Source organism: Jaculus jaculus, chromosome 4 (assembly GCF_020740685.1).
Source record: "Jaculus jaculus isolate mJacJac1 chromosome 4, mJacJac1.mat.Y.cur, whole genome shotgun sequence".
NCBI lineage: Eukaryota > Metazoa > Chordata > Mammalia > Rodentia > Dipodidae > Jaculus > Jaculus jaculus.
In genome coordinates this window covers 3,876,489-3,902,676 of record NC_059105.1, presented here as the reverse complement: position 1 = coordinate 3,902,676, position 26,188 = coordinate 3,876,489, and the positions used below count along the sequence as shown (strand labels likewise).

Here is a 26,188-nt window from a genome sequence, read left to right as displayed (position 1 = left end):
CTATAGGAGCCCTAACTCTTTTGTTTTGTTTAGTCTTGTTTATCAAGGAAGGGTCTCCCGCTAGTTCAGGCTGACCTAGAATTTACTATGTAGTCTCAAGGTAGCCTCGAACTCACAGTGATCCTCCTATCTCTACCTCCCAAGTGCTGGGATTAAAGGTGTGCACCACCACGCCCAGTGAGCCCTAACTCTTAAGGAGAGATATATACTGTTATCAAGGACTTTGTATCATGTTAAGTAAAATTCAGAATTGGTTACAAAATCTATCTACTGGGAGCTTTTGAGAACAAAAATCCTATAGAAAAAAAAGTATAAAACCAGGTGGTTTCATCAATTAAAAAGATGACATCATATTGAAGTCTCCCTCACCCTAGGTTAGAGAATCCGTAACTTCCAGGTGAAAGCAAATACCAAGAAAATCCAGAGACTCTCTGTGTGGTAGAAACATGAGACACCTGGCAAGCTGGGCCTGACGACTTTCACTCTATCTGTGATTTCCAATCATGAGCGGTGGATATAAATAAAGCCATTGAACTTGATATGGTGGCAGGCAGCCTCGGCCCAGCACTGGGAGGCAGAAGTGCTCAGCTATGAGTTTGAAGGCAGCCTGAGACTACATAGTGAGCTCCAGCTCAGACTGGGCTAGAGTGAGGCCTACCTTGAAACACCAAAAATGAATAAATGGATGGACTGTCAAAAGTGACTGAAGCTTTCACCTTTAGTAGCCTAAATACTGCCACTAGTTTTAAAAGAACCTACTCTAAAAAACAACTATTATGTCCTTCTAAGGAAAGTACTAAATGTTATTTTTAAATTATGGGAAAACTATATGAGCCCTATCTCTTAAGGAGAGACACATACTATTATCAAGGACTTTTATCATGATAAGTAAAATTCAGAATTGGTTATAAAACCTTTTCTCAAGGAGCTTTTGAGAATGAAAAAATATATAGAAAAAATTCTAAAACCTGGTGGTTTCATCAATTGAAAAGATGAAATCATATCAAAGACTCCCTTCAACTTAGATAAAAAAAAAAAGGATGCTATCTGGTACTTACCATGCTACAACACTAGAAGAGATTAATCTGAGATTTGTACCTCTCAGAAGTTGTTCACACTTTTTTTTTTTAAACAAATTGTGAAGAAGTCCATCCCAAAACAAAAGAAAACCAACTATGTATGTAGTAACCTTAACCTGGAATAGGCCCCGTAGTCTGGACATTTTATGAAGCAACCCAATAGTATTCTGCCGTGTAGGTGAAACAAAAGGGGGTGAAAGGTACAGAAACCATGACAGTGTCTATAAACGTGAAACCCCACTGCCTTCTGTGAGATACAGACAGACTCGCCAGTGCAGACTGTGGCTGAGACTGATGGTCTTGGACAGAGGCAACGAGATCCCAGAACAACCAAAATCGATCAACTGAAGAAAATATACCTGAACCCTTATCAAAGACGAGCCAAGACGCCCACATTGTGCAGGACCCAGGAGACAGCACCGAGGAACGGTGAGCTGAGCCGCGGTGCTGCTTCTGGGGAGGGTCTGACGCCTGCGCCTGTGTGACGGGGGGACACACGAAACGTGCCCAGGCAGAAATCTGGAAGCTGCTAAGAACTCAATATTAGACTCGACTTCAAACACAGCCAGAAATGCTCAGGGAATTTTGCGGAAGAGAAGGCAGAAGAGCCATCACAGTGTGTGAGGCAATATCCAAAAGCATTGACTCTCCCCAACAATTGCAGCTCATAACCCATAACAACATGGTGAATTACCCACAATCCCACAGATATGGGCCCTCAGTTGAATGGGCAAAGGAAGAGGGGCATAATGGTACCAACATATGATGTGTCCTTACAAGGTTTCATCTGAAATAAAACAAACAAATAAACAAATAGATAAATAATGTAACGCGCACCTTTACTCCCAGCACCGGGGAGGCAGAAGTAAATGCTTAGCTATGAGTTCCAAGTTTCAGCCCAAAAATCTCATTTCTGTGCCCCATCCCTCTGCACACACCAGTCCGTTTCTACACAACTCAACCCTGCACAAGTTGTCAGGACACGGGCATAACATTAAACTTCTCATACAAACTCCTTCTAGCCTAGTCCAGGCAAAGCTCTTTCTCACCTTCACAAGCCAAAGCTCACAGTCCATAGTTCTTACTGCATTCAGATCTTCCAGCTCTGTCCAGAATAATCCATTAATCTGTACTTACAGCATTGCAAGGTCCCTTTTAGACCAAGATTTCAAATCTTTCCACATTCATCTCAAAATTCAGCTCCAAAAGGCCAAAAGCCACACAGTTGGGTGTCTAGCAGCAAATGCCAGCACTCCTCGATACCAACTTCTCTCTTGCAGTCAGGTTCACATTGATGTCAGAAAACACCTGATCAAGAGCAGTTTATTGGAGGGAGGGTTTATTTTGGCTTATAGACTCGAGGGGAAGCTCTATGATGGCATGGGAAAATGGTGGTATGAGCAGAGGGTAGACATCACCACCTGGCCAACACCAGGTGGACAACAGCAACAAGAAAGCTTGCCAAACACTGGCAAGGGTAAACTGGCTATAATACCAATAAGCCCACCCCCAACAATACACCACCTCCAGAAGGTGTTAATTCCCAAATCTGTATCACCTGGGAACCTAGCATTCAGAACATCTAAGTTTATGGAGGAACACCTGAATCAAACCACCACAGTCTTCGTAACTTGGACTGAGTGCATTTTTACATCATTAAATTGTTGTGATCTTATGGGGATTAGGGGCAAATTTGGCGGTTTGAATCAAATATGCCATATAAGCTCCTATGTCCAGAATGTTTGGGCAGTGGCATTTTAGACAATGGATCCTTAATGGAGGAGGAATGTTCCTGAGGGCAGGCTTAGGGATGCCTTTTGCAAAGATAGGCCTACTTTCCTGCTGCTGTTTCCCACCTGCTGTGGCAAAAAGTTGATGTCCATTCCTCCTTCTCTTAGTGGGCACTGACCTATAACTCCCAGTACCAGCATGTGGCTATCATCCACAATGAGCTTTTGTTCAGAGAGACCTACAAGGTTTCCTAAAAGACAGGCAGATTTCTGCCAGAGTATTTGATGACCCACCAAAGGTTAGTGGTAAGACCCTACTGCTGAAGACACCTTATGTGGTTGACATGTAAAATGGAACAGCATGGCTGGAAGTTGGAAGAGAGTCAGTCCCCAGACAGTCATCACGTCTAGTGCCAGAAGGTGCTACATGGGTGACTGGGGGAAAATGACCAATATCTGTCCAAGCAACTCATGGTCTAACCTACTTAGCAGCAAACAACCTGTTGTGATGCCCACACAAGTGCAATAGTGGCACACAGCCATGGTGGAAAACCAATTGCTCTTAATTTGGCTAATTCCCTCAGTGGTATGGGACCCATAGCTGAAGCTGAGAAACAAGTCAGAACCATATCAAAACATAAGCCCACTCTCTAGTATCAAGCTACCATCAATCATGGCCTACAAGAGGGTCTACACCTATTTAATTCTCTATAAAAAAGTAAGGGTTATCTCATTTGTCCTGGTGCTAACCTACTCTCCATGGGAGAATCTGCTTCTCCTTTTCAGATAAGGAGAGAGCCACCCCATCGTACCTCAAAAGGGCCCCGGCTGAAACTAAGAAAAATTGGTGAAACAAGCAAGAGTGCTGTTTTCCTGATGAACCGGATACCAACACAAGGGGGAAGGAGATCATCACAGAGAAAAATCAACTCCTACCAAATCAGAGAGCCAGAGCCCCAGAGGCCCCCAACACCTCATCACTGAAGCAGACCAAAAATGAACCCAACATAGCTCAGGGAAATTTTGCGGAAGAGGGGGCGGAAAGAATGTTAGAGTCACATGTTGGGTCAGGATATCAGAGACATTTATCCTACCCATAACTGTGGACTAACTCCACAGTGCATGACCCATATACCTCAACAAGGAGGAGTCAAGGGGAGGGGGTAGGTCACGGATGAACCTAATAATGGTACCAAACTGACTGTGTTTACTGAATACAAAACTATTTAATAAAAAGAATTTTTTTTTAAGTTGATGTCCAGCATCTGCTCATGGCACGCTTTCCCCTCCATCATAAACCTTACCTTTAAGACTGAAGCCAAAACAAATACCTCCCTCCTGCCAGTTATGAGCCAGGTGTTCCCTGCCCCACCCCCCCACCCAACAAGATTGTAACTGCGACAGTTGGCTTACTTTTCAGCTCTTTCCCATAGGCAAATTTGAGTTGAATTTCCATACTTATCCACCAGGAACTCCATACTCCAGTGGGTTTCTTCACTGAGTCAGCATTACTACGGACCTGGAGCTGTGCTAGGTGTTCATGAACCACTCCCTGTCCTCACTGTTTGTATTCTAGCAGGCTATAGGAACCTGCTCTCCGTTAGGAAGTGATTATCAGGCTGGAGAGATGGCTTAGCAGTTACATCACTTGCCCACAATGCCTAAGGACCCATGTTCCACTCTCCAGGTCCCACATAAGCCAGTCACACAGGGTAACACACACTCACAAGGTCTCACATGTGCACACAATGGTGTGCACATCTGGAGTTTGGTTGCAATGGCTAAGGCCCTGGTGTGCCAATTTTCTCAACTCTCTTTCCTCTCTCTTTCTCATTTTCTCTTTTATAAAGGCACGTATCACCATGCCCACCGAGAAAGGAAGTGATAAGCCCATGAAAGAAGAGTAGAGTGCCAGGCATGGGGCACTGGGTAGTAAATAAGAAGGAAAGGAGTTACTGTTTTACAGAACAGTGGTCACATTGGATTGTGAAGCCAGCAGGTCTGAGCTCTTCTGATGGAAGATGCCTGGGAGGTTCTAGGGAGTAAGGGGAGAAAAGTAGGAGCATGTTAGAGAATTAAGGGGCAGGCATGTCTCAGCTCCCACCTCAGGGGAAAAAAGAGCCAGTACAGAACTGTGAGCAGAAGAAGATATAAAATCTTCCCCCACCCCCAATATGTCCCCACTACTAGGGGCAAGGGTAGGATCAGGGAGGCCAGGCAAGGAGATCTAAACAGCCCAAGTGAGCAGGCATGGTGGTGGAAAAGTTAGAGCGGAGGGGATACACTGAAGCTTGAGCCCAAAGGGCTTCCTGATGAATGGATTAAGAAACAGAAGCAAAAGGGAAATGATGCCAAGGCCTGAGCCTGGATGACTGGAAGAATAAAACTTCCTTGCACACAGGGAAGAAAGTCTCTCGAACCCTCTCAATTTGCATTTCTCTCCCACCGTCACGCCTTCTCCACCATTATGGACGATGGCCTTGAACCCTCAGCCAAAAGAAACTCTTCTTCCTATAAGTTGCTTCTTTTTAGATATCTGATCATAGCCGTGAACATGGTAAACAATTACTCTTCCATTCTGGATTCATGTACGCTTTAGATTGACTACTTCTCCAATGCTTAATGTGCATGCCCTTATCTTTCATTTACCTCGGGATATTACATCATCTCAAAATTGTGAACATCTTACTAAGGAAGTGATGACTCCTGTATGAATGTTGACAATTTTCTCCTACATCAGCTGTAAGTAGGAAGAGTTCTTGCTTGTGAGTCGATTCCCAGTCAGGTTCTTTGCAGTAGGGAATCCAGGCAATGGACAAGACAGAGAACTAAAAGCAAATAAACTCCAAGGAGACTGCTTGGACATGGAAACAATGAGCTGCAAGGACAGAGGACCAGACGTGAAGGAAAGCTTCCGTGGTTAGGCTGGAATGTGTGGCAGACGTGAGAATTCCTGAAAGCAGGGCAGAGTGCCAACATGGAGAGGCGGGAGAGCCGGGAGAGCAGGCTGGCCCGGTGTGGCCTCTCCCGCAGAGCAGGAGTGCGGTTCCCATTGCCTTACTCCCCTCAGGAGGACCAGTCAAGAGATAAAGTGTGTTCATTCCCCTTGTGGCTACTAGGCTGCATTTATTTGAAAATGATTTGATTATAAACAAGCCTGGGCCATGGGACAAGATCTATCTGGGTTATGTAATGAGCAGATCCTGTCTGCCTGAAGCTGAAATCTCTCAAGTCAGAAACTAGCATCTTCTATTTCTTTGTATCCCCGGTATGCCAATGGCACCCCACACAAGCAAGTCCATCAGCAGATGCCCGTGGTGTCCAGCAGGGCTGTGGGCAGACATGTGCATGCTGTGGGCTCTGTGTTTCATCAGGGTAGTGTGACAGGAGCTGTCGTCCGTTATTAACCATGTTTCCCATCTACGCCTGTCAATGTGTTCATTTAAGGAGATTTTCCATTTGTCTACCATGCAAATATAACTTGTAGGTCAAACTCATAATTACAGCATTAAAATAGGACATACACAGAACATTGCTTGTTAAGCATGCATGTGAAAACCAAAAATACCGTGGCATTCAGAAACCCAAATGTCAGGGAGAGCCTTAGAGATGAGAAGGCCAGAGAGTCCTTTTGAAATTTCATTCTAATTATTTATGTGTCTTACTAGGAACTGTACAGTTTTCTTATGACATGCCCTACTGCAGATCATCTACTTTCTACTCCATGTTTTATACCCAAGACCTTGGCAAAAATAATAATAACAAGGGCAGTGACTTTGTGTGGAAAAAATTCAATATTTCTCTCTAAAATTCTCTTAATAGGCTTTCCAAATATCTGTGGGGGTTTTTTTCTGGAAAAAAAAAATCTTTGCCCCATCCTCATGGAATAATTCTGACCCATAAAAGGTAGGTGATGGGACAAAATAAAAGTACACTAAAATATCTACCTTTGGGAAAGAGCAGTGGGAAGACAACAGGAACGAGGGATCAGGATACAGGGTGTTCTGGAATATCAATGTCCCGTATGTGGCCTTGCATGGGGACGCAAGCCTGGAGCTGGGTGGGGGTGGTGAGACAGCGGTCACTTCTTACCCCCCGTCCTCCCCTTCACATTTCACCGTGATGATGCCATTGTTCTGTGGTGCAAACGTGCTGTTGATACTTAAAGAGCAGTATGTTTCTTCGGGAAGCTGTTATGACCGCTTGCCATCTAGAGGAGCCCCTCAAGTTAGGTGAGACGCTGGGAGGCATGGGAGAATGCTAGTCCAGATAATCCAGATAGCAGCAGCTAGCTAAGCATCGGTAGGGAAGGAACAGTGCTTACTGTCCTCAATAAACTGCCTGTCATAAGTGGAAACTGGGAGGAAGTTAACGACAACTTGATGACATGCAGCAAAATCTGTCGATCCACAGACTGCCACTCCTGGGAATGTAAGCCTCGCAAACCATCAGAGAAGACAGGGTGCACTTGTGAGGATGGTTGGGACCTGTCCTACGGAAGTGGAAATAGGAAAGGGAAAGAACTGCATATTAATTGAATAAACTACAATGTGTTGATTCAACAGAGCACTATGCAACCATTAGAATACTGCTATAAATTCATATTTACATAAATACACCATGCCATTCATAAACCCAAACACTAGGGGAGAGCCTCAGACATTACCTATGGAATCACATTAGGAATACCATGAAGTGAGAAAAGCTGGTGACCAGCCCAGTACATGAAATGTGTTCTCCTTTCCCAAACAGTGTCTACATGCATGTACTGCCACACAAAGGGAGATGTCTGCCAGAAAATGTCACAGGACGCAAACCTGCTTGTCAATGGGGATGACTGCAGGAAGGTAAATTTCAGTTTTATTTATCCTCCTTCCACCCATACCTTTATAGTAATAAATAAATAATACCATATTTATATTTCTTAAAATAGAGTGAATTGGAAAATTACCTTCTCCCAGTTCCCAGACAGTCTGCCCATACAGTGCTGGAAAGTGCCACGTGAGCTGCTGGGGAAAAATGGACAACAGCATCGAAAGCAAGCAGGGCACACGGCTACTCAAAAGCAACCAGCCTGGCAGCACACACGCACCTGCGCAGTGGTGGCTCCCAGCGAAGCGGGTAACCACGGCTCTCTGATTGACTAGGAGCTCCACTCAATGGAAAGGAGCCCTTAGCTAAAACTGGGAGCCACATCAGAATCCTATGGAGACCAATATTATGGACTCCAATGAGAAGCCCCCACGATTTATTAGCCAAAAGAGAGGTCACGCCCATCAAAATCTCTCTAAATTGACTGTGCTTGTCCCCTTTAACCTGTGCTGATCTCACTCTCACTGGAGAATCTGGTTTTCTTTCAAAAGGCAGTGAGAATGGAGGACCACAAATATCTATCAAGAAGACAAAAATATGGCTGACTTCTTGGTAGATGAATCACTCCTCACACATCAGCTAGAGCCCAGGTGAAACCGCAGAGGAACTGGTCAGATGAGCAGGAGAGTTGCTTCCATGGCAAGCCCGACAGCCTGTGCGAGGGTGATGGAGAAGGACTCCGAGGCCGCGCAAAAGACACCAAAGCAGAAATCCAGAAGCAGCTGAGAGCTCAACACTGAAGTAGACTTAAAACACACCCACCCTGGCTCAGGGAATTTTGCTCAAGAGGGGACAGAAAGATTTTTAAGAGTCACAGGGAGGCATTGCCCCTGCCACCATGACTGACCGCTGCTCTTACAACTCATGACCCACAAACCCACGGGGAACACCAGCAATCCCACTGGGGACGGCCCTCAGTGGAGTGGGGGCAGGGAGGAGGAAAATGATGGTACCAGCATACAATGTGTCCATACAAAGTTTCTACGTAATAAAAATAAATAAACTAGGGCTGGAGGGATGGCTTAACAGTTAAGGCATTTGCCTGCAAAGCCAAAGGACCCAGGTTCAATTCCCCAAGGCCCATGTAAGCCAGATGCACAAGGGGGCGCACACGTCTGGAGTTCGTTTGCGGTGGCTAGAACCCTGGTGCACCCATTCTTTCTCTCCCCCCCTCTCTCTCTTTCCCTCCCTTTTTCTCTGTCAAATAAATAAAAATAAAATATTTTAAAACTAAGTAAATATTTTTAATTCCCTTCTCTCTCTAAGAGAAAGTCATGGTCTTGTGAGTGTATATATTAAGAAACACTTTCCCCTGCATCTGTCCCCTCCTTTCATCCTCTAGTCCTCTGTGTCCCTCCTCCTCCACCATACCCCCTCCCTTGCTCCATTCCCTCAGAAAAAGAAAGAGAAGAGAGGCTGTATTGGAGCATAAATTTGGCCATAAATGAGGCAATTTTAAAAATTACTTCCTTGGTTCAGATTTTCACTGGCTGAAGCAAAGAAAAGCTTTGGATGGTAAGCTGGCCAAAGCCCAAAAAAAATTTCTCTCTAAATTACAAGGTTTTAAAAAATGTTTTCAAGACCTGCAGGTAAGATTTGGATAAAGAACTCTCCATTGGAGAATCTGCTTCTCTTTTTTCAGATAGATGCAGAACCTGAGGACAGAATCGGCCCATCGCACCTCACCAGGGCCCCAGCTAAAACCATAGAGTAACTGGGGAAATGAGCAAGAATGCTGCTTTCCTGGTGAACTAGTTACCAGCACAAGGGTGAAGGAGTTAGACACAGAGAACACTCAACTCCTAGCAAACCAGAGATCCAGAGACACAGAGGCTCCCAAGGCCTCATCACGAAGCTGACCTAAAACAAACCCAACATGGCTCACAGAAGTTCATGGAAGAGGGGCTGGAAAGATTGTTACAGCCACAAGTTGGGACATTATGCGCAGAGACATTGCCTCCTCCCCATTACTGATGGCTACCCCACAATGCACAACAGAGCTACAGGCCTGAGGGAGACCAAGAAGCCACCTAGGAGCCTACTTCCCAGGGCTATGTTGGAAGAGAAAAGAAGTATTTCCCTCTTCGTTGACCATCGGCCCCACACCACCACAGTGGGGCTTGGGCCGCTCAGGCTGCCGGCTCGTGGGAGCCAGTCCCGTGCACACGGGCACGCCACTCACCACTGCATCCACGGGAACCGGCAAGTAATATGCTGGCCATGGCCGTGGCTAGGAAAGATGGGAGTGATACATGAAGTTCAAGGTTAGTCCCATGCTCATTCAAACCCTAATTTCCTTAAACCTAATAATAATAAAAAGAAAACTTGAAACGTTCTGGTGGCTGATCACATCGAAATGTGGTTTCAGTTGAGAAACAAATTGAATTTCATCAACGCCTTCTGAGTAACCAAATATTCATGGGTAGAAGGTGATGTGTTCTCGGGACAGCTCTGCACTTCCTCGGCTCCTGTTTGTTTCTAGCTCTTACTTTTCTATCTGAACTTGTCCACATTTGAGGATTTTTTTCCCCCTGTTATTGTAGAAAGCTCAAGAGACTTTATTCAGTCATGGTTTTAACACGACCATGAGAAGGTGAAATTTTTGCATTTTCAGCTTTACACCTGAAACTTTCATCAAAAGAAGATGTTAATAAGTGTCAATAGGAGGTAATGTCTCCAAAGGGTCTTCAAGAGTTTTACCCCCGTCCCCAAGAACAAGATAGCACCAAGGACTAAATGATGTAGCATTCCCAAAAGAATAATGAAAAGTTTCTTTCTTTTCTTTCCTTCTCTTTGAATTTGATCTTCTAAAATACTTTTAATGTAATAAAAGGGGGCATTTAAATGTCACAGGGGTGGGTTATGAAAATCGACAAAGGATTCTTAAGATTGACATTTTACAGCTGGAAATTGTCTTTTCATGACATTTACTGAGTGCTACATGACCAGAATGCCATCAGCAGGTAACTATAGTATGGTCATCATGGTTGCAAGAAGCCAGGCCCTGGTCCCTTCCACCTGGACATGGACAGCCATTGACCGACCGTGCCAGGAGTATGGAGGAGCATGACGAGTCTCATCGCCCAGCTGCGGGTGCCAGCCACCCCGCGCCGCTAGCAGAGGGAACTAGAGGTAAAGTATGGAGGAGCGGAGGTTGTACGAAAGAGCTGGAAGAGGGTCTGGGGATGGCTCAGTAAAGTTAAAGGCACTTGCTTGCAAATCCTGTCAGCCCAGGTTCAACTCCCCAGCACCATGAAAGTTGGACACAAAAAGTATCACAAGTGTCCATCTGCAGCAGCAAGAGGTCCTGGTGCATGCACACACACACACACACACACACACACACACACACACACACACACACACACAAATAAGCTAATTGAATATCTTTAATTTTAAAAATGAGTTAGAAGGGCTGGAGAGCTGGCTTAGCAGTTTAAGCACTTGCCTGTGAAGCCTAAGGACCCCGGTTCGAGGCTCGATTCCCCAGGACCCACGTTAGCCAGATGCACAAGGGGGTGCACACATCTGGAGTTCGTTTGCAGTGGCTGGAAGCCCTGGCACACCCATTTTCTCTTTCTCTCTCTCTCTCTCTCTCTCTCTCTCTCTCTCTCTCTCTCTCTCTCCCTTTTTCTCTCTCTGTCTGTCACTCTCAAATAAATAAAAATAGACCAAAACAATTTTTAAAAAGAGTTAAAGAAGAGGCAGGGGTCAGAGTTGGGGAAGCTGTAGAGAGAACAGAACCAGTAAGGCTGGGGTTACTGAACCTCTAGAAAAGTTGCTAGCAGTCCAACCACAAGACTCAGAGGCAGGCGAGCCTCATTCCCACTGCATAGACATCTAGGGTCCAAGACAACCCCGGGATAGTGTGAGGTGAGTCTCTGGACCAGACAGGGCGACTACCATGGCTCAGCAGTCTGAAAGGATAGCAGCCGTAAGGGTGGGGCCAGGGACACTGTGATGTCTCTCTTGAAGGACAGGACACTGGGAGCTGCCATAGGCTCAGCGACTCTGCCTTGGGGGGACAGAACGCAGTCTAGCGCACAGACAGAAGCCGATCTAATCTCCAGTAAGGGAAGAACCTTCTCGGAAGAGCTACTGGAGTTCCCAGGCTTGCTTACAAGTGGCCTGGATGCTGAGGTCTGGGGAAGGAAGACCGAGTGCCACGAGAAAGGAAGACTAGTTCTGCAGAATGGCCTGACAGGCAGCAACGGTCATGCATTTCACAGAGCCAACGTAGCTTTGCTGGATCAGAGCTGGGATGCGAATGTCCATCAGTCTCTTACTAATGGACCTGAGACACCAGAATCAAAACCACAATGTCGTCAAGAGTAGTAAGAGCATTTTAAACTTAAGTGCTCAGGCCACTGTCTTATCGCTGTGTGTGTGTGTGTGTGTGTGTGTGCATACATATGGGTCACCGTGCACTTTAAGGGGGTCAGGCCTCACCTTCCACTTCTCTTGTTGTTGGCCAGCAAGATCTGGGATTCTCCTGACTCTGCATTCCACAGCCGCAGGTGCATCAGGATTATAGATGTGTGTGCTGCTTGCATCTCGCTTCGCGCGGCTTCTGGAGATGTGGACTGTATCTCCAGGCTTATACAGCAAACACTTTCAACCACTGAGCCATCTCCCCAGCCCCACTGTCATGGTTCCTTATATCCTAACATGTTTTATAAGACCTGAGAGGCTTGTAGAAAACGCATGCCATTAAATGACAAAATGCAATTTAAATGGACATCAGAAGCAGGAAAAACAGCACCTAGAGTTAAGAGTGCATATAAAAGAAGCTAACAGCTATAAGAAGGTGGTTGTCAATTTGGCCTGTATCTCAGAGGAGCCTTTCCAACGGGAAGAAAACACATGCTGGTCATGTTCCGATCCAGAAAGGAATCCTCCCTTCTGATGTGTCCCCATCTGTCCCCAGCCCTCCCTCCTCTCCTGCTGCCCGGCCACCCTGACCCTCCCACAGGGAGCTGTGTTCTGGCTGCTCCACATGGCACCCATGCTGGGAAATGGTCTGAGGACATCAATGGCAGCCAGTGACAAGGCAGAAACCCTGAGAAGGTGGGACAAGGCAGGGCTAGCCTTTGAACAGCTTAGCGGAACACAAAAGGACTCCTCAAAGCATGACTCGGATTGAGACCTACTCATCTGGACCCACAAAGCGCAAATGGTCAAAATAGACACAAACACCAAAACAATGAATGCTGGCCACTATGCATGGCTTCAGGAGCATTCAGTCAAACCAACAGGTCAGCAACACCCCCGTCCCTACTGCCCACTGTCCTTCCATGCACACATGTGTCCCCATTATGACCTGGGCTCCCAAACCCCACCTAAGTTACTTTTGAAAGCTGTAGCTTGAAGAAAAAGACTCACAGACATAGTTTACTCAAAAGGAAAATAAAACACAGTTTCCTGATCATAGGCATAGGGATCTATTAAGAAAACCCAAGGCTGGAGAGGTGGCTTAGCAGTTAAGGCGTTTGCCTACAAAGCCAAAGGACCCAGGTTTGATTCCCCAGGATCCATGTAAGACAGATGCCCAAGGGGCACATGCATCTGGAGTTCATTTGCAGTGGCTGGTGGCCCTGATGTGTCCTCCTCTCTCTCTCTCTCTCTCTCTCTCTCTCTCTCTCTCTCTCTCTCTCTCCAAATAAATAAATTAAAGAAAACCCAAAGGACCATTTTAAAATTCACATCAAAAATCACAAGAGCCATCCTTTTCCTTTGGTACAACAACAATAATAACAACAACAACAAGACCCAAGAAACATAAATGCTCCACACCCAGAGCACCCGATTTCCTATCAATATGTCAGATCCACGGTGAAGGGTGGGTGGGACCTCCAAAGCTTCTGTCATGTGCTCGTTGAAATAAAACTCATGGATAGGTTGTCACATGCTGTCCTTTGTGCACCCAAGGAGGAAGCTTCCCCCGCCCTCCCCTCCCACGCAGAGTGGGGCGCTTCTTCCTCGAGTCCCACAGCCACCTAGGCGCGTCCCTTGCCGCCCACTGCTGCATTCTCAGAGCGATGCAGAACCCAGGGTCCCCCACAGCCCCACCGAAGGAGGACGGTCACCCCGTCCTCTCCTGGCTTCTGCACTTGTGTGCGCGGAGCATGCACATACGCACACATGCGTGCATACGCTACGTACTACCACATTACGTACACACACACAAAGGGTGGGGTGTGAGCCGAAGACTGAATGTGAGAATAGGAAAAAAAGGCAATTGTAAAACATTGGACCACTATAAAGAAAGAATGGAGAGAGAGATGAGCTGGATCAAAATGAAAATGCTTACGAAGAAGAGGAAATATGCAAGATGGAGGAAACAGCAAAAAACCATAAGAGGAAAAAAGTGAGAAAGAAAACCTGAGCTTTCTCTGAGCAAGCGGGTAGCCCCGAAGCGTGGAGATGGCAGGTGAGCCCTGCTGGGGTTTTCGTGTGCAAAGGCAGGGAGAGGAGCAAACCCCGAGACCTGTGGCGCTGGCTGGGTACCTGAGGCTACTCGACAGAGGGGGCCAGGGCGATGGGTGGGGATGGGGTGCTTGCGGCGCAGAGGCGAGCGCCAGGGGCAGATGCCCAGCAGAGCAAAGATGGACCCTGAGGCTAATCCGCGCTCCCTCCCGCCGCACGCGCTTCCCAGCACGGAGGAAGGCCGAGGCCGAGGCACAGAGGGGCTGCAGCTGGGCACTTAGCACAGAATGAGCTGCCCATCGACTGGGCTGAGCCAAGACCAAGTTGCAGAGGTGAGGGAGCAATGCCTGTGGACGAAGGGCAGGCCGGGGCGGGGGCGAGGGGGGTGTGTGGACAAGGGTGCCCCGGGGTTTTACTCAGGGGAAATGGTGAAACCATTCGTCCCACAGCTTTCCAGCCAAGGTGACCCTCCGGAAGTCTAGGCTGACCCCCACCCCTGAGATCATCGGCAGAGCGATATCTCCAAGCAAACTAACTGAAAAATACCTTAAGACAGCAAGACACTGCCTTCCATAGAGCTGCGCCTGGAGACGGCAATGAGCAGGGGTTGCTGAGCTATTTACCCCAAACATTGCATAAATTCAATTATATATCTGGAGGGGAAAAAAAGACGTTTAGGAAAAAACAAAAGGAATAATTAAGGAAAGGCCCAAAGAACTGAAATCTGGTGACAACTCAGACTGGATAGAAGAGACATGGAAAGAAGTTACACACTTGGTAAAAACGTGTCATCACTTCTTCCTTTCCTTCCATGGCACAGTATAAATATTAATAAGGCAAAAATAATGAGGCAAAAACTGTGAGAAATTAATGTTGAATACAGAAGTAGGTCAAATATAAACATCTGTGATCATCTGGACTGTATAGAACATTAGACTGTCAACAAGAGACTTCATAGAAGAGCAGAAGAAAGGATTTTGAAGGTCTTGTTATCAAGAAATGATAAATGAGCCGGACATGGTGGCGCACGCTTTTAATCCCAGCACTCCGGAGGCAGAGGTAGGAGGAGCGAAGTGAGTTCAAGGCCACCCTGAGACTACATAGTGAATGCGAGGTCAGCCTGGGCTAGAGCAAGACCCTACCTCGAAATACCAAAATTAAATAAAATATACATGCTTGATATTATAAATCATTCAACCTGATTTAAACTTACACAATGGGTTTAGTTATTGAAATATCACAAGGTATTCTGCTAGTATGTGTAAATTTTTATGCTTATATGTTGTACATCTCTTATAAATAAATAACTCCTTCATCCATAAACTATCATAAACTGTATCATTAATGAACTCCCTTCATGAGTGTGGAAATCCACTGACCGAAACAAAGTTTGTCCCTCCCAAAGATGGACAGGACACCTTGGCTGTGCCAAGTGGAAACAGCCAAATGTTAGCCATCATTGAGCATGTGGGATCTACGGAGAGTGGAGGAGGACCAGGAAACAGTGGGCTCCTCAGAGGCCTCAGGCAGTTTTCTAAAAAGGAGCAGAAGGGTTGAAAGTCCATGTTCAGCATGGACACTTCCTTTCCCGGGCACCAGCACCACCTGACGGCCAGGTGAACAACACTGCACCCTCAGAACAGCCTTGGGGTCCACTGTGAAGACACAGCCACATCTAGAGAGACAAGTCTGTACAAGTGAATTCTTCTAATGAACCATTTTTCTTAGCAAAATGAAAAAAGACTTAAAACTTAGGTCCATGTTGTAAGCAGAAGGCTTCTAAAATGATGACAAAAGATGCATCTTGTTTCCTTGGGTAAAAAGAGCAGGTGAAGAAGGCAGCAGTGTGTGGGCAGAGCAGAGCAGGCTCACACACGTTGGCAAGCTGGCCTGAGTATCTCCTCCCCAGGGTAGGATAGGACCACCTGCCGCCTCAAAGAGATTAACAGTACAAGAGGCCGGACATTGGGCTGGAGAGATGGCTTAGCGGTTAAGCGCTTGCCTGTGAAGCCTAAGGACCCCGGTTCGAGGCTCGGTTCCCCAGGTCCCACGTTAGCCAGATGCACAAGGGGGCGCACGCGTCTGGAGTTCGTTTGCAGAGGCTGGAAGCCCTGGCACGCCCATTCTCTCTCTCCCTCTATCTGTCTTTCTCTCTGTGTCTGTCGCTCTCAAATAAATAAATAAATAATTTTTAAAAAAAAAAAAAGAGGCCGGACACTGATCAATCCTTTGTCAGGAAATTTAAGAGATTATCAAGGCACAATCAGAAAATCATCAGGAATTATGAACATTATGACAAGTCTCCCTATCTAGCTGAAACTAAAATGTTTTAAGTAATAATAAATGTATACAGTTACATTTTTGTTTATTTTTATTCACTTATTTGAGAGCGACAGGTAGAGAGAGAAAGAGGCAGCTAGAGAGAGAGAGAGAGAGAGAACGGGTGCACCAGGTCCTCCAGCCACTGCAAACGAACTCCAGACGTGTGCTCCCCTTGTACATCTGGTTAACATGGGTCCTGGGGAATCAAGCCTTGAACCAGGGTCCTTAGGCTTCACAGGCAAGCGCTTAACCACTAAGCCAACTCTCCAGCCCTACAGTTACATTTTTAAAAGATATGAGACCACATACTTTCAAACCAAAAATAATAACCTTAAGTATAATGGGGGAGAATTCTTTAATTGTTATTAATATATGAAAAATTTTATATTATTTCTCTAAGTGATAATGTATTTCAATCAGAAATATTGTTTTGATGAGTGATTTTATTAGCAGATCAGTTCAAAGTTGTATATGCATTCACAAAATTTCTCCTATCTCAAAAGAAAAAAAAAAACCTGTATTAACACTGGGAAATCCTCCCTTACTAATAATCCTACCCACACTCCCAATGTCCGTCTCAGCTTATAGTACTGTTCCAACCAAAAGTGGAAAAATCATCAGCTAATATTTCAAATGGCCATCTTTTAGCAGTAGTAATGATATTTTAAAGAGCAGTGACACTTTTTTTTTTATTTTCTTAAATATTAGCTCTCTATCAAAGAAGGCCAATGCATATTCAAAACAGAAAAACTTAAGATCTCCGTAAAGCAAAATGATGTACACAGTATATAAGCCATCTTCCTTCTAGATAAGTTGTTACAGTTCCCTGGGAAGTACCAGGGAATAAAACTCAGACTCGCGTCTTAACAGTGCTTCATGGACTCTGTTTCTCTGGTGCATCTTGATAGTCAAACCTGGTCTGAGGTCAGTGTCCTCCCTCATTCTAGTCACCTTCATTCAGGAAACAGAACCGGGCTGGAGAGACGGCTTAGTGGTTAAGACTCTTGTCTGTGAAGCCTAAGGACCCTTGTTCAACTCTCCAGATCCAGTGTTAGCCAGGTGCACAAAAGTTAGGCACGCCCAAAGTCTCACATGCCCACTAGGCATGTGAATGCAAGCATCTGGAGTTCAATTGCAGTGGCTGAGGCCCTGGCATGCCAATTCTCTCTCTCTCTCTCTCTCTCTCTCTCTCTCTCTCTCTCTCTCTCTGTCTCTGTGTCTCTCTAAAATAAAAAAGACCATTCTTTATCTCTCTCATCCCATTAAAATCCATGTCCCCCCCCCCAGTTGGATTTCCAAAGCTTGAAAAGGACTCCCTCATTAGAAGACAATGAGTCAAGCATGGCATGGAATCAGGACGTTACAAAGCTGAACATTCTCTTTTTCTTTTGTTCATCATTTCAATATCTGCACCAAACACATGCTTTGCAGAATGTACATCTCAATGCATTTTTCATTTATTTTAAAATATATTTAGTGTATTTCAGAAAAAAAACAGAGAAATCACTGTGGAATAATGTCTAACATTTGTGACTCATAATTTCCCATCCATCATCTAATTTAACCCTCCTCACACCTCCTGAGAGACAGTTCCATCACACCCGCCCCATGCTCCAGTGAAAGACTGTTGGCGCCTGTGGCTGGACAGGAGGAGGAACAAGAAGTGGCCTAGGTGCACTAGACTGTGATGGGTGGATTCTGAATCTGAACTTGTGTCTCCTTCTTGATAATAATAAGTGTCTTCGCGGTCGCAGCAACATTAACAAGCTAGAAGTTACACGTCCCGGCCCGAGAGGCTTCGTCTGGGTGGTAGGTGAGAGCTGCTGGCAGGAAAGTCAGGACGCTAAAGCCCAGAGGGAAGGGCATCGCTTGGAAGAGGAGGGAAGACTGGGGACTTCTCTTCTGAAAGCTGTTTCTTCTCCAGGGCAAATGAATTTAAGAACAACTCCCCAGATATATGGTAGCTCAGGGAAGGTTAAATGAGCAGAGACAGTCTGGGAAGATGGTTCAACAGTTAAAGGGACTTGCCAACAAAGCCTGCCAGCGCCAGACTCCCCAGTACCCACACAAAGCTGATGTACAAAGTGGCACATGGGTCTGGAGAGTGTTTGCAGTGGTAATAGGCTTTGGCATATTTCTCTCCCTCTCTCTCTCTCTCTCTCTCTCTCTCTCTCTCCCTCCCTCCCCCCTCCCTCCCTGCCTCTCTCCCTTCTTTCTTCTCTCCCTCAAATAAATAAATAAAAATATAAAAAATTGGCTGAGACAAGTTCAAGAGAGGGTGACAAGCTAAGGTGACACCAGGAGAACCATGATCCTGGGAGGAGGGATCCCAACGAGATCCTCATCATCCCTAACGTCTTACTTGTAAGTCAGTGGCTCAATACAGTTCCTGATACCACCCTGGAAATACTATGCTAGAACATAGCTCTGGGTATAAGTCAAGCCATTGCAGAGATGGAGGGAAGAGCACTGATGTCCAGAATTCACTTCATCTGGGCATAATGACGTATCTACCACATCTAAACATCAAACCTGGCTTGCGCTGAACAAGCTGTGGTATCAGGAGGTTTCTGTGACTCACCAATGAAGTGATTGGGTCCCAAAGCCAGCATCTCTTCTAGGAGGACAAGACCGCCAGGAGCCTGGAGGGGTGTCACACTCCGTCCATCTATGAGGGAGCACTGCTGGAAGCCTGTGGCTGTGACCTTCCACAACAAGATCAGTGAGGCAGTGGCGTCTTGCCGGATTCTAAAAACAGGAATATGTGTCAATAGTAGGTCTCTTGTGGAAAAACTTGTCTTAGAATCACCTCATCAAATTCAAAATAACAATAAAGATGACCTGCACATTCGCAAAGGTGTCTGGAAACTAAAGGGATGGTTATATAAGCCGCACCCACTTTGCACATGGCCACGTAGACTTGTTGCCTGGGAATATCTGCCTCCCAGTTGTTCTAAAGATGCCCCACGATGGCTAGTTCAGAACCTTACCTTTTGGCTACCAATGACAGGGAATCACAAAGCCCATTGAATCCTTCTACAAACATGCCCTTCCATAACTTCACAAGGGAGTATATAGCATAGCATAGCCCAATCTTCTGAGCCGTGCAGCCATAGTCAGCCAAGTGTGTTGTGCCCCTTGCTTCAGGCATCCCTGCCTTCTCATGGTTTGCAGGATAAAATCCAAAATCTGGAATGCCTTCAAAGGCCAATCAATCTCTACCATCTCTCTCTCATCTCTGGCACTGGCTCCTGAATCCCACCACCCAGTGGTCCAGCAACAAGGAGCCATGTACCATCTCTTCCAGCTCTTTCTCCACTGCCAAGCTTCCCACCCTGCTTCTCCTTCTGGAGAATGCATCCTAGCCCACCCATGATCTAGGCTCTGGGACTCAAACCCACTTCCCAAAATGCCATCAGCTGCCCGTTCTCCTTGTACCCCTAGAAGACTCCGTTGCTATCTTCCACTGTCAGTGCGCCCTCGTATTTTCTGCACACAGCTTGTTCCTCCTGCAGGAGCTCCTACCTTGCAACAGAGATCTTAATCATGGTTTGATAAGTGCCTGGATTTTTGAATCAAGGAATATATAAGGGGTCTAGGAATGCCCGCATATGAATGTGGGGTGCCTGCCAATCAGTTGGTAGTCTTGGTAGTCCCATCTCGCTAAGCCTGAATCAAACTGTGGCTCCCGTTCACCTAACAGAGGTCCAGAGAATGCTGGGTTGTGGGATGCATTTGGAGGGTGGAGGACCTGGACCACAGGGAGGCTAGGGGTCACAGTCACGTGATCGAGGCTGGGCATGGCGACAGAAAACTAAGCAAAGAAGCTGTGAACTAGTGCTGCTCTGGGCTGGGCCTAAAACAGGCTCCCTACAGTTTTGACGTGGGCTGTTCTCCACGCACTGAAGTGCTTAGGACAGGGTACCCCGCGGGTAGAGCTGTACTTGGCCTCACACACCCCCTCTCCCTGTGGGAAAATTGCTGAAGGCCCAGGAACTTCAGAGGTCCTCCAGGCTCAGCCTGGTAGATGGCAAGGCTGGGGAGGGGCAATGCAGGAGGCACATCATGAAGTCACTCTGCCAGGCATTTCCAGTGAGTCTGTTGTTCGGCATGCAGAACTGGCCTACAGGCGTGGGGAGTGGGCCGAGCACAGGGCTGGCTGGTCGAGGCCACATGTCACCAATCTTCTGAAAACCCCTGAGGATGCTGGGGGTGGGGGCTGGCATGGGGGAGGACGGCAGTTGGGGTAAGCAGGCTGTCAGTGCCTCTGAAATACTCCAGTGCCGGCTGCACCCCCTCACTCCCAGCTGTGCGACCCTGCACAGCTGCCATCTTCCCTGAATCCACATCAGGTGCCCGCTCAGCCAAAGCTGCCTTCTTAGCCTCTTCTCCATCTCCCAGGGGATGGATGAGTGTCAGGCAGTGTGTCCCTTTACAGAGCTTAAATTTAGAACCAAACACTCTCCTTGCCTGCTTGCTCTTAAAGAGGAAGCTGTAAACCAGCGAGTTTCAAATTTGGAGTAAGTTACTCAAATGATTATAATCTATGGTTCATTAAAATCATAAGAAGCCAATAACTTAGGAGGCAAAAGTCATCTGGGAGATAAGGCAACGGATCCAGGTGTCCTTGGGCTTCGGGGCTTCTGCCTTGTGTCAGACTCAACCTGACAAGACCCTAACACTCCCGCTGTGAACCCCTCAGAGTCCTTGCTGTAGTCTTCAAGTGGCACAGGCCACGTCCATCCTTGGAATTCATTCGTAATGCCCACTAGATTGGCTAGCGACCAACTGGGGGTGTGGCAGATGCCACCCAGCCCACGGGTCACCACATCATTTGTAACTGGGTGGAATGGAGGAAGCTCTTACTTTACAGAGGTGTTCCGTGGCACGTCAAAAGACACCAGGCGGCCACCTGCAGAGCTGTTGGAACTGGCATTCCCACAGGCAACATCTGGGATCACCTGGATGCGAGAAGACATGTTACTGGAATGGAACCATGGTGCCAAACAGTGTAACGATTCTGCTGTTCTGTTCAGTGACGGGGCATCTGACCAGAACAGGGACATGCGAAACCTCTAGAAATGAGAAGAAAAGGCAAATTTTGCCATTGGATTTTATGAAATACAGCTTTCCTGGGATAGTCTGCAGATTCCCAGGGTTGTGAGCTAGTAAGTACTTATTTATTTTCCAGAATACCCTGTGGTTAGTGTGGCTAAAACCCAGCACCTACACTCAAAAACATGTGTCCGCCTTCTTAAATGTGGCAACTGTTAAATAAGCTTTAAGTTCTCTGAGGCGCCAAGTCACTTTATGTTTCCAAAGCATTATCAGTTCATCTTCCAGTCCGTTCCACCACACTTTCAACCTGCTCCAAGAAATAACTGAATCCAGAACTCCCTTTTGTTGGTTAGACTGGCTAACCAACGAACCCCAACAATCCCCTCTCTGACTCTTCAACACTGGGCCACAGTGAAAAACAGTGGTGCTTTTTACGTGGAGCTAGGGCTGGACCTCAGGTCGCCGCGCTTGCGCCCCGACTCCCGGAGCCACCTCCCCGGCCTCCTGCACTACGACCTCACCGCCCATCCCCTGCGCCTCCCACTGCTCCCTCGCTCTCCCACACAGTCTCCCTTCTCCTTTCAAGTGTTTTGAATTCCAGGTCAACCTAAGCTAGAGCAAGACCCTACCTTGAAAAAAAAATATATCGTAATTTATTTATTTGAGAAAGAGAGTGATAAAGAGGCATGCAAAAAGAGAGTGAGTATGGGCATGCCAGGGCCTCCTGCCAAGGCAAACACACTCCAGACACATGAGCCGACAGGTATCTTTCTTTAAGTTAGGATTCTGCACATCAGAGAAAACATGATACCCAAAACTCGATGCTTTCTTCATTTGAAGCTATGAAGTGTGTAGTAATATGCGCGAACGGCTGGTCTGCAGTCCGGGTAAGGGGAGCATACGTGAGGCCCCGAACTGCGCACTCAGGGCTGGCTCACACTGGCCCTGGCTGCGCTCCCCAGCTCTTCTAGCTAGCTGCTACGCTTTGCGTCAACTTTAGGGGTCCTCAGAGAGAGACGTTCAAAGAACTTGAAGACACAGGCGCCAAACCTCAGTGGGGCAAGTTTTAACAAATAGACTGTCTGATTGCAAAAAATAAATAGAATTTAGAAACTTCATTCCCAAATGCGTTCTAAAAATATTTTGCAAAACATTAATAGCATCTTTATCCAAACCCTATGGAAGTACTGCAAGGTACCAAAAACCAGAGCCAAACAGTAATAATAACGAAAAGAACTGGGCATAATACTCTGTTGTGGTCCAAATATTGTGTCTCCCAAAGTTCATGTTATTGATTTCTTTCAGTTAGCAAGAAAATAGTGGGTTTTGTTATGACATTTTCATGCATGTATATCAGTTTACGTTGCTCCATTCCAGTGTTGAAGGGCTAAGGACACAGCTGAGCAGCAGAACGCTTCCCTGCACGCCCAACGCCCTGGGCTCATCCTGAACACAAAAAGAAAAAATAGCTTTCCAAATTTCGAAAGTGGGATTCCTAATCTCCACAGCAATGGAGGAAGGATGCGGGCCTTTGAAGGTGACAGTGTGCGGACATGCTGCCTTTCGAGGAGACGTTGTAAGGAAGGGACTAGCGTAAGTGGCAGCAGGAGGACACAGGGCTGTGGAGGTGCTGAGACTTGGAGCTGCGCCCTGCGGGCAGGATGGGTGTGATTACAAGGCACCGGGAGCACTGCGGAAGAGGGCAGAAGCATGGTCAGAGCCGCCGCGTGGGTAGAGGGCAGAAGCATGGCAAGAGCCGCCGCGTGGGTAGAGGGCAGAAGCATGGTCAGAGCTGCCGCGTGGGTAGAGTGCCCTGAGGCTTCGTCCCCTCACCAGAGACCGACTGACGTATTCATGACCCCGCAGTGAATACCAATAATCCTGCCAAGGAGGGCCCTCAGTGAAATGGGAATGGGGGAAAGGGGATATAAGATCATAACTGGATGAGAATGTGACCAGTGTGTGACATGTTCAGGCTGGAAAGCCTATAATTAATCTTAAAATATTATAAAAATAATAATAAAAAACACCTGAGGGATTGTTGCTCCCACCCCTTGAAACATAGGGTCACCATGAGAAATGGGCCCTTACCAGATTCTAAATCTGCCTTGGTATTGGATTCCCAGTCTGCAGAACTAGAGGAATATACAGTCATTACTTATAAGCCACAAAGTATCTAAGGTTTTCATCATAGCAGCCAGAACAGACTAACCTGCTCCAGGAAGAAAAACTGAACACCAACATGGGGTCCTGTGACAGGCATCTCTGTCTGACTCTGTGTTGAGCTATCTGCTCCCACATCCAAGATCAGCTCACAGAGGTGTATGCGGACATCATTTCAGGATATAGTTTAATTCACTGTGAGGATCTGTTGACTACTTACGTTTTCCTCACAAAACCATCATTCAAGCTGGGTACCGTAATCCTAAGTACTCAGTAGGCCGAGACAGGAGAATCACAGGTTAGAAAGCACACCTGGGCTACATAGTTATTTGGTGGGACCATCTCAAAATGAAAAAGAAAGGTTGGGAATGTGGCTCAGAATAGAGTACTTGCTTAGCACATGTAAATCCCGGGGCTCAACCCTCAGAGCTGAACACAGAAACAGCATATACACGAGTGCAGATGGCAGGAAGTGAGCAAGCGCTCAGTGGGTAACCTACATGTCTCCTGTTTTTACTGTTCATGTTAAAAGCACTGGAATTATTTTAACATTTCAGGTTTCCTATGTAAAGACACATGTCACAACGTGCTCACCTCCACTTGATCCCATCTCATTTCTATCACTTTCTGCCCTGTTTTCGGCTGCCAGGTTGGCAGCGTCACCGTTGCCTGAGAGTGAGGCAGGATAACGTCAGGCTCCTGGGTCGCAGGGACAGGCTGAAGCTGTCTGGGTGCCATGGACTCGGTCCAGCCAGAGGTTGGGGTACTGGGAAGTGCCTGTTCACAGCTGAGACCTTCATATCCCTCATCACAGATGCAGACGTAGCCGTCACTGCTGCTGCTGCTGCAGTTGCCATGGTGACAAGGGTTGCTGGCACAAGGATCTGCAACAAACTGAAATGAGACCATAAATGGGTCAATTATTCCCTTACAAGCAAAGTGGGGCTATTGCCCAGAAATTCACTCCACCTTAGAGCTCCTGGAAACTCTATTCCTATAGAACACATGCTCTTACCACCTTGTGTCGCCCAAGGTCAACCCAACATCAACCTGATAGCAGGTGCCCAGCAAGAGAAACATTGTTGAGAACAGCCTGCCTCAATCCCAAAGCCTAAGTCACACTTATTTCAAGAACTCATTATTTAGAAGAGTTTTCTTTTAAATTTTTTATTAACTCATTTCAGAGCAACAGACACAGAGAGAAAGACAGATAGAGGGAGAGAGAGAGAATGGGCGCGCCAGGGCTTCCAGCCTCTGCAAACGAACTCCAGACGCGTGCGCCCCCTTGTGCATCTGGCTAACGTGGGACCTGGGGAACCGAGCCTCGAACCGGGGTCCTTAGGCTTCACAGGCAAGCGCTTAACCACTAAGCCATCTCTTCAGCCCTAAAAGAGTTTTCTAAATGGAAAAAAAAAAAAAACTTAAAATGAAGCTCATTAAAAACAGAAAGAAACATTCTGACTTTTTAGCTGCCAATAACGACAAACGTTATCAGGAATCTAAACTGGAATCTTTCACATCCTGGACCTTTGCAGTGTTTTGTAAGAAAAATGGCTGCTCAATTGCTCCACCCTCTGGATGGTCTCCCCGAGGTCTTATAGTTTCCCGCCTGATTAGCGAGCCCTCTACTGAATCAAGTTTCCAAAGCCATGTGCTCACATGACAATTGCTAGGTGGAAGTCAGTGCCGTGGGAACTTATACGAAAGTCATGGAAGTGTGCATTTGTGAGTTGCACAAGCGCATGCTCGTGTGTGTGGAGGGTAGAGGGCAATCCTGGGCATCACTCCTCGGTTGCCATCCACCTTTCTTTAAGGTAGAGAACTCACCAAGTAGGCTACATTGGTTGGCCAGCAACCCAGGAATCTTTCTCTCTCCACGTCCCAGTGCCAGGGTTACAAGCATGCAACTTTTCACATGGGTTTCACATGGGGGCCTGAGTTCAGGTCCTCGTGCTTGTGAGCAAGCACTCTACCACCTGGCTATCTCACCAGCCCCTTTGGGAAACTTTCTCTCTCATTATTTTAGAGGACAATAACAGAGGGATGTGACCCCACTAGATAGGGAAGACGAAATTCAGCATATGTCTATCTCATTATTTGGGGAGACAATGACAGAGGAATGTGACCTCGCTAGATAGGGAAGATGAAATTCAGCTATGTGTCTTTACATCTGTGTCCATATTTATCTCTGCACCTCCACTGCTGACCTCTGAAGGGCCATTTTTTGGCCCTTGAGGACACCCCACAGAACAGCCCACAGGGTCTCAAGCTCCTCTCGAGATGACAGTACAAGGCTCAGGCATGGGCTCGGCGCCATTCAATTACAATTTGGTTCTGATGTAAAAGAAAATTAGTTCTCAATTGCTATGTCCCTGCTTCTCAGGGCCGATTGCAGAATAGAATTCAGTGCAGAGTCTATGACGGAGAACAGTCTCTCGATGCCCTTGCTTAGATGCGTTCACACGCCAAGCGTGCATGGCTGGGATTGTGCATGGTGAGATGGCAATCGTTCTGCTGATTATCCTCATCAAAGACTCC

The 26,188-nt window shown here is 46.7% G+C and overlaps 1 protein-coding gene across 1 annotated transcript in view; it reads right to left on the bottom strand.

The window, feature by feature from the left end:
* Nucleotides 1-26,188, bottom strand: part of Dner (delta/notch like EGF repeat containing) — a 355,088-nt gene that overhangs the window by 178,985 nt on the left and 149,915 nt on the right. Inside the window, exons 3-5 of the mRNA XM_004662814.2 lie at nt 24,245-24,544; nt 21,296-21,390; nt 19,011-19,177 (exon numbers count right to left, since the gene is read on the bottom strand). Of these exons, the coding sequence (XP_004662871.2) occupies nt 19,011-19,177; nt 21,296-21,390; nt 24,245-24,544 (562 nt within the window). The remainder of the gene's footprint in view (nt 1-19,010; nt 19,178-21,295; nt 21,391-24,244; nt 24,545-26,188) is intronic.